Below are 10,038 nucleotides of genomic sequence, written 5' to 3' on the forward strand. Positions count from 1 at the left end.
ACGTTTTGAGTATGGATTATGTCTATATGTTTTACAACTACATGTTTCTATTGTATTATTACTTATTTCTAAATATAATATAAAATATATAACAATGCATTGTTTTAATAACATACTGAATAGTTAATTTATTTCACAAAAATCTAAGAAGCTAATAACGCTGTAACTCATTTTCTATAAATGAATCCAATTAGACTCCAATGTCATTCAAGTCACGCGATTAAAAAGTTATTAATAATATGATAAAATTTAATTGACACAAAAAAAACTTATGCTTATTATACTTTTTTCTACTTCACGATTAGTTAAAGTAATTAACCATTAATAATAAATTTTATTTCCAACAAATGACCTAACTAATCGTCTATTTAATTCGATAAAGTGTTTATCATTTTAACAATAAATTTTTTTAAAAAGATAATTGCCTGTCTGAAAAAACCTTGTAATTGTAAGTAATTATATAAGTTGACGTAACTAATCAATATAAAAAGTATACTTTTTATAATGCAATTTATTTATAATTTTCATTTCGAATATATATGGACATTATGACAAGATAATTACTATTTATGTGTTAAGCTTGAATTACTATTTTTTATGATAAGAAATTTCAAATTTATAGTTCAATTATTATTATTTTTTAATGTATTTGTGAGGACCCTGGCAGATCCGTATTACGGTAAATTACTCTGTAAACATGAATAAGTGAAATAGGTGAATATTCACTAATTTTAAGTGCCAATCGAACCACTCTTTAAAATAAGTGGTTCGGTTTGCATTTAAAACTAGTGAATATTTACCGATTTTACTTATTCTACGGTGTTTTAACGGAAAATTGACGGTATTATGCGGTAATTTACAGGGTTATGGTTAATTTATGGTATTTTATGGCAAACTACGCTAAAATACAGCAGGCTTGTCACAATTTTATGGTAAATTACCGTTCTTTTACCACAAACTTACGGTATCAATATCGTGCTTTTGCCGAAAAATACCATACTTATGCTAGAAAATGCCGAACGTTTACTGTGAAATACCACATTTTACCGTAAAAGTGACACATTTTACCGTAAAATACGGTAATTCTACCGAATACCGTCAATTACGGTATTTACCGTGATTAGAATCCTTCAAGGAAAAAGTTGAATCTTTGCCTCGATTAGAGAGAAAAAATAGCAGATAGCACACTGGTTGAAAAGTGAGGAATTTTAGATTGGTTGCGGAAACAAGTATGTCCTATTGACTCATCCAAAGTACGTGTTTCTCTTAAAATACATGAATTTCGATGACAGTAAATTTGAAAAGACTTATAACGGTTCACTGGTATGTAAAAAGTCTTAATCTACGTGCTTGCCACTGCTCATGAGAGATTATATATCCGTAATAAATGTCTCATTTTTTTCCTTAGATATGCTATGTACACGACTTATAAATATCATGCCATTCAGAACGCCAAGTTGAATTAGGAAAAATTGCTGTTATTTATTGTGTCCATTAACTCTTGAGTAGGATAATCAGCCAGTACAATACTCAAAGCACGATGTGAGTTTGTAAAAAATTTGGTTAGCTGATCGTTCAATGGTTTAGCACAGCCGTTGAGATAAGTGAAACCACCATCTCTTGCAATCTGATGCCGATTATGAATACCATCGAAAAGACTCAGATCATTTATATAACATTTATACGAACCAGTTGAACTTTTCAATCTTAATTGATAAATATGCCACCATTTTGCTTCAATAGTAATCGATTTTGTTGTTTTTTGAATCACCTTATTATTCTGAATTAAACAATGATCCTTCAAATACAAAGTACAATTGTCAAATGAATGATCCGTACTCGCTAATAAAATTTTTCCACGGTGCTGTCCAATAGTATCATTTAGCTGCCAATTTTTCACCAAACGTTTTCCATTAGAAATATCGTTTATGTAAAAATTCATAATATCACAATTACTCAAGGTTATATCGTATGTAGAGGGATGATCTTGATTTATATACATAATTATAAGCTCACCAGGATTAGAGTCCAAAAATTTATTAGCTATCTCTATTGCATCGTCTAAATTAAAAATTTTCGAATAATTAAACGGATAAATTTCGAATACATTAAATTGGGGACGAACACTGATATCTAAAACACGTATTCCATATTTTAATTGCTGTACAATATTCAAATCTTGTGTTTGTACCTCTTTATTTGGCAGATTGTAAGAAAATGACGAATGAGTACCGATAAGCGCAAGATCATTTAATTTATGAGAATTTGCCAATTTCACTAAAAATTTTGGTCGTTCTAGATATGGTTTGTATGACCGCGGCTGACATCCACAAGTTTCAACTAAGTTATTGGAAACTAATGGATAGAGTATGTGAAATAAAATAGTTAACGATTTCAGCAGCATTTTTACAAGTAAAAAAAAAACACAATATTTAATGTTTTATTAGAAGTAATGAATTGTACAAAACTTTTTGATAACTGTCGTAATTGATAATAAATTGACGTTGGTTTTATTTAAGTACTTATTGACTCGTTGACGAATCTCTCTCTATATATATATATAAAATTTCAAAATAAAAGATATTTTTTTAATAGTTTTATGGCTTTAATTAGTGTTCATCGTCATACATATCTTGTCATAAACGTCGTTAAAAATAGTATACCATTGAAAATAAAACTTTGAAACATTTTGTAATTAAAAGTTTTAAAAAAATCTAAAAATTTCCTGAGCCTGCGAGTCAATTCCAAAACTTTTCGCTATTTTCGAGCTCTTGATCTCGAAAATACTATGGTTAATACATTTTTGAGCTTTTTAAGCTTAAAACTATAAATTTCGCACCTTCCATTGAGAAAATTCAAAAAAAAGAAATAAATCGTTGGTTTTTAATTTTTAATCACCCATATCTTTCGAAATAATGAATTGATTTTAACGTTCAAGGTGACACTCGGCGCAGTTTTTTAACTACTAACGTTGAAAAAAAATTGTCATTAATTAGTTTGCCATTTTAATGTCATTAGAAAAAAAAAAAAAAACTTTTTCGAAATTCTTTCGACAATGACTTTTTTTTTTTCAACAAATGAACCGATTTTAATGAATGAGGTGGAAAATTAGAAGAAAACAGACAGAAATTCTTCCTAGGACCTCAAAATGACGAGATTTATGGAAGACTCGAATTTTGAAAATCGGATCGAAACCAGAAACTTCCGTTTTTTTTTTAACCAAAAATTCGTGCTATAACGATCATAAAATACAAAAGAAATGTAAGATGCTATAAAAGCAATCAGCCGTAAAACTATTTTTAAAATAAATAAAAAAATCACAAAAATTAAAATAGTTGAAGAAGAAAAATGTCTGAAAAACGTTTGACTCTTTGAGTCAGTCCTAAAAATTTTCGTTGCTATCGAGCTCAAGATACTCAAAAACATTATATACTATATATTTTCTAGCTTTCAATTGTCTATTTTTAATGAAAAAAAATTACCTTTTGCAGTTTCGTGATGAATTCATTGGAGTTCAACGCGAGAACGAAGTAATTAAATAAACATTGATTAAATACAGAAAAAAATTTAGTGTATGTGTTAAGAACGGTCCGTTTTAAATTTTTTGTGTTAATTGTTTTGTACTAAATCAATACATTTCATTGTGTTACCTGAAAATTTTAGATCGATTTACTATATAACACTTTGAAAGTGTTACTTAATACACAAATTCAGATTATCAATATTTATTAGGAGTTAATTTCAAATTAACACAAAATTTATGTTAAAAAGTCAATCGATTCTTCTGGAAGAATAATTAGAAAAATGACAGTGAAATCGATATTTTATAAATGTCTATTTAACTTAAAAATTTTGATTATTAATATTTTAAATTTACCTTTTACTAAAAAGTGGACTGTTAATTATACTAATAAAAAAGATTTGGTTATAATTTTTTATTATATCATGTAATGTAAAATTACTTTTTCCCTGTTGTTGATTTTTTGTATGAAAATCAAATGATTTACTATTGAGAACTGGTATGAAATATTACGTGATGGTTTTTTAAATCTTGACTAATAAAAACATTATTTAATGCCAGAAAATAAGGAAATGTTAAATGATTGTTGTTGCTATTGATAACCTCAAAATAATATAGGGCTGTGACGGACACAGCGAAGTAGGGGGGCAAATGGGGTACCACCATTTTCAAAGGAAGTTTCTGCTTTAAAATGTTTATCAAACATTCCAAAATCACTGTTGTAAATAATATTGAATATTATTTTGAAATTTTTTTGTTAATCTTTTTCAGAAATCGAAAGTTTCGGCCAAAAAATGTTGGTGATTTTTTTTTTAAGATAAAATCTATTAAAAATTTTTTTTTTCCTTTACATTTAATAATTATGTGAAATGTAATTTTTCGTTGTGCAAATCACTTATAAGAAAAAGTGATATAACTTTATTTAATTTGCAAGAATTTTTTTTTCAAACTTTTTTAATGGCTACCTCATTTTGCCCGCGATAAATAAAATTTTTTTTTTTAACGGCAGCTCAAAATTTTTCCTTACTGAATATTAATTGTTAACAAGCTTCAGGGTCATGAGTGTGAATGTAGCAGACTGATAACTTTAAAATTATTAATAAATAGAGTAAATAACTGATAAAATGAAATTTAAAAAAATGCGCATTTAAAAAAATTAAAAATTATTAAGTGGATTTTTTAAAAATATTATTTTTTTAATTATTTACTTTATTAATTTATAACTCTAAATTTTTCTGATGCCCGTTACATCCATACTCATACAGGGTCATATTACGTTTACTGTAAATCTATGGTACAAAAATAAAATATAGAAGTTAATATTTTTTTGACTCACTACTGACATTTAAAAAATGTAGAATTTATTTTTTTGTATTAACCGAATTTCCTATCAAAATTTTAACACAAACAGTTTGTGTCAATGTAGTAGACATCAGACAAATCTAAAGTTATAAATAAATAGAGTAAATAATTTGAAAAATATTTATAAAAAATGCATTTATTAATTTAAAAATTATTTAAATGTGCATTTTTTTTAAATTTGATTTAATTTATTATTTACTCTATTTATTAATAATTTAAAATTTGTCGGATGTCTGCTACATTCACACATAAAAAATAACACAAATATTGTAGGGACCATTTATAACACAAAATTTTTTACTGTTCTTATCAACACAAAATTAAACACTGATATTAATCATCAAACACCACTAACGTTTAAACGCACGATTTGTAATTTGAAAATAAAAATAACACTTACTTTAGACGACTCTCTAGAGAAAATAATAGAAATTTTACCAGGCATTTGATAAAAAAACGCGCAATGCTGAATAGCGTAGTCACGATAAAAATTGAGATTCATGGTTTCCTGAGATCCAATTGATTTTTGAGGAATAATAGGGCTGATTCTTCCAGTATTAACGAGACAGATGGTTACTTCAGACGACTTTCTATAGGAAATAATAGAAATTTGACCAGGCATTCTTAAAAAGAACTAGGGCAATGCAGAATAGCGTAGTCATGATAAAAATAGAGATTCAGGGTTTCCTGAGATCCGATTGATTTCTAAAAAATAATAGGGCTGATTCTTCCAGGAATAACGAGTCAGATGGTTACTTTAGACGACATGCTATAGGAAATAATAGAAATTTGACCAGGCATTCTTAAAAAGAACTAGGGCAATGCAGATAGCGTAGTCATGATAAAAATAGAGATTCAGGGTTTCCTGAGATCTGATTGATTTCTGAAAAATAATAGGGCTGATTCTTCCAGGAATAACAAGTCAAATGGTTACTTTAGACGACATGCTATAGGAAATAATAGAAATTTGACCAGGCATTCTTAAAAAGAACTAGGGCAATGCAGAATAGCGTAGTCATGATAAAAATAGAGATTCAGGGTTTCCTGAGATCTGACTGATTTCTGAAAAATAATAGGGCTGATTCTTCCAGGAATAACAAGTCAAATGGTTACTTCAGACGACATGCTATAGGAAATAATAGAAATTTGACCAGGCATTCTTAAAAAGAACTAGGGCAATGCAGAATAGCGTAGTCATGATAAAAATAGAGATTCAGGGTTTCCTGAGATCTGATTGATTTCTGAAAAATAATAGGGCTGATTCTTCCAGGAATAACAAGTCAAATGGTTACTTCAGACGACATGCTATAGCAAATAATAGAAATTTGACCAGGCATTCTTAAAAAGAACTAGGGCAATGCAGAATAGCGTAGTCATGATAAAAATAGAGATTCAGGGTTTCCTGAGATCTGATTGATTTCTGAAAAATAATAGGGCTGATTCTTCCAGGAATAACAAGTCAAATGGTTACTTCAGACGACTATCTATTGAAAATAATCAAGATTTGACCACGCATTCGATAAAAAAAATAGCGCAATGCAGAATAGCGTAGTCATGATAAAAACAGAGATTTAGGGTTTCCTGAGATCCGATTGATTTCTAAAAAATAATAGGGCTGATTCTTCCAGGAATAACGAGTCAGATGGTTACTTTAGACGACGTTCTATGAGCAATAATAGAAATTTGACTAGACATTCGATAAAAAAACTAGCGCAATGCAGAATAGCGTAGTCACGATAAAAATTGAGATTCATGGTTTCCTGAGATCCAATTGATTTCTGAAAAATGAAAGGGCTGATTCTTCCACGAATAACCATTTAAATGGTTACTTTAGTCGATTTTCTATTGGGAATAATTAAAATTTGACCAGACATTCTTAAAATAAAGTAGCGCAATGCAGAATAGCGTAGTCACGATAAAAATTGAGATTTATGGTTCTCTGAGATCCGATTGATTTCTGAAAAATAATAGGGCTGATTCTTCCAGGAATAACGGGTTAGATGGTTACTTCAGACGACTTTCTATAGAAAATAATAGAAATTTAATCAGGCATTCGATAAAAAAACGAGCGCAATGCCGAATAGCGTAGTCACGATAAAAATTGAGATTCATGGTTTCCTGAGATCCGATTGATTTCTGACAAATAATAGGGCTGATTCTTCCAGGAATAACGAGTACGATGGTTACTTTAGACGACATGCTATAGAAAATAATAGAAATTTGACCAGGCATTCTTGAAAAAAACTAGCGCAATGCAGAATTGCGTAGTCATGATAAAAATAGAGATTCAGGGTTTCCTGAGATCCGATTGATTTCTAAAAAATAATAGGGCTGATTCTTCCAGGAATAACGAGTCAGATGGTTACTTTAGACGACATGCTATAGGAAATAATAGAAATTTGACCAGGCATTCTTAAAAAGAACTAGGGCAATGCAGAATAGCGTAGTCATGATAAAAATAGAGATTCAGGGTTTCCTGAGATCTGATTGATTTCTGAAAAATAATAGGGCTGATTCTTCCAGGAATAACAAGTCAAATGGTTACTTTAGACGACTTTCTATTGAAAATAATTAAGATTTGACCACGCATTCGATAAAAAAAATAGCGCAATGCAGAATAGCGTAGTCATGATAAAAACAGAGATTTAGGGTTTCCTGAGATCCGATTGATTTCTAAAAAATAATAGGGCTGATTCTTCCAGGAATAACGAGTCAGATTGTTTTTTTAGACGACGTTCTATGAGCAATAATAGAAATTTGACCAGACATTCGATAAAAAAACTAGCGCAATGCAGAATAGCGTAGTCACGATAAAAATTGAGATTCATGGTTTCCTGAGATCCAATTGATTTCTGAAAAATAAAAGGGCTGATTCTTCCACGAATAACCATTTAAATGGTTACTTTAGTCGACTTTCTATTGGGAATAATTAAAATTTGACCAGACATTCTTAAAATAAAGTAGCGCAATGCAGAATAGCGTAGTCACGATAAAAATTGAGATTTATGGTTCTCTGAGATCCGATTGATTTCTGAAAAATAATAGGGCTGATTCTTCCAGGAATAACGGGTTAGATGGTTACTTCAGACGACTTTCTATAGAAAATAATAGAAATTTAATCAGGCATTCGATAAAAAAACGAGCGCAATGCCGAATAGCGTAGTCACGATAAAAATTGAGATTCATGGTTTCCTGAGATCCGATTGATTTCTGACAAATAATAGGGCTGATTCTTCCAGGAATAACGAGTACGATGGTTACTTTAGACGACATGCTATAGAAAATAATAGAAATTTGACCAGGCATTCTTGAAAAAAACTAGCGCAATGCAGAATAGCGTAGTCATGATAAAAATAGAGATTCAGGGTTTCCTGAGATCCGATTGATTTCTAAAAAATAATAGGGCTGATTCTTCCAGGAATAACGAGTCAGATGGTTACTTTAGACGACATGCTATAGGAAATAATAGAAATTTGACCAGGCATTCTTAAAAAGAACTAGGGCAATGCAGAATAGCGTAGTCATGATAAAAATAGAGATTCAGGGTTTCCTGAGATCTGATTGATTTCTGAAAAATAATAGGGCTGATTCTTCCAGGAATAACAAGACAAATGGTTACTTTAGACGACTTTCTATTGAAAATAATTAAGATTTGACCACGCATTCGATAAAAAAAATAGCGCAATGCAGAATAGCGTAGTCATGATAAAAACAGAGATTTAGGGTTTCCTGAGATCCGATTGATTTCTAAAAAATAATAGGGCTGATTCTTCCAGGAATAACGAGTCAGATGGTTACTTTAGACGACGTTCTATGAGCAATAATAGAAATTTGACCAGACATTCGATAAAAAAACTAGCGCAATGCAGAATAGCGTAGTCACGATAAAAATTGAGATTCATGGTTTCCTGAGATCCAATTGATTTCTGAAAAATAAAAGGGCTGATTCTTCCACGAATAACCATTTAAATGGTTACTTTAGTCAACTTTCTATTGGGAATAATTAAAATTTGACCAGACATTCTTAAAATAAAGTAGCGCAATGCAAAATAGCGTAGTCACGATAAAAATTGAGATTTATGGTTCTCTGAGATCCGATTGATTTCTGAAAAATAATAGGGCTGATTCTTCCAGGAATAACGGGTTAGATGGTTACTTCAGACGACTTTCTATAGAAAATAATAGAAATTTAATCAGGCATTCGATAAAAAAAAGAGCGCAATGCCGAATAGCGTAGTCACGATAAAAATTGAGATTCATGGTTTCCTGAGATCCGATTGATTTCTGACAAATAATAGGGCTGATTCTTCCAGGAATAACGAGTACGATGGTTACTTTAGACGACATGCTATATAAAATAATAGAAATTTGACCAGGCATTCTTGAAAAAAACTAGCGCAATGCAGAATAGCGTAGTCATGATAAAAATAGAGATTCAGGGTTTCCTGAGATCCGATTGATTTCTAAAAAATAATAGGGCTGATTCTTCCAGGAATAACGAGTCAGATGGTTACTTTAGACGACATGCTATAGGAAATAATAGAAATTTGACCAGGCATTCTTAAAAAGAACTAGGGCAATGCAGAATAGCGTAGTCATGATAAAAATAGAGATTCAGGGTTTCCTGAGATCTGATTGATTTCTGAAAAATAATAGGGCTGATTCTTCCAGGAATAACAAGTCAAATGGTTACTTTAGACGACTTTCTATTGAAAATAATTAAGATTTGACCACGCATTCGATAAAAAAAATAGCGCAATGCAGAATAGCGTAGTCATGATAAAAACAGAGATTTAGGGTTTCCTGAGATCCGATTGATTTCTAAAAAATAATAGGGCTGATTCTTCCAGGAATAACGAGTCAGATGGTTACTTTAGACGACGTTCTATGAGCAATAATAGAAATTTGACCAGACATTCGATAAAAAAACTAGCGCAATGCAGAATAGCGTAGTCACGATAAAAATTGAGATTCATGGTTTCCTGAGATCCAATTGATTTCTGAAAAATAAAAGGGCTGATTCTTCCACGAATAACCATTTAAATGGTTACTTTAGTCGACTTTCTATTGGGAATAATTAAAATTTGACCAGACATTCTTAAAATAAAGTAGCGCAATGCAAAATAGCGTAGTCACGATAAAAATTGAGATTTATG

At 30.3% G+C, this 10,038-nt stretch overlaps 1 protein-coding gene across 1 annotated transcript; it reads right to left on the minus strand.

Annotated features, from left to right (window-relative positions):
- Window positions 1-1,462: 1,462 nt before the first annotated feature.
- Window positions 1,463-2,404, minus strand: LOC103575877 (uncharacterized). Its single transcript, XM_008555857.1, has one exon. The coding sequence runs from the start codon at window positions 2,402-2,404 to the stop codon at window positions 1,463-1,465; it is 942 nt and encodes a 313-aa protein (XP_008554079.1).
- Between the last annotated feature and the right edge of the window lie 7,634 nt (window positions 2,405-10,038).

Source organism: Microplitis demolitor, chromosome 4 (assembly GCF_026212275.2).
Source record: "Microplitis demolitor isolate Queensland-Clemson2020A chromosome 4, iyMicDemo2.1a, whole genome shotgun sequence".
In the NCBI taxonomy this organism is placed as follows: domain Eukaryota; kingdom Metazoa; phylum Arthropoda; class Insecta; order Hymenoptera; family Braconidae; genus Microplitis; species Microplitis demolitor.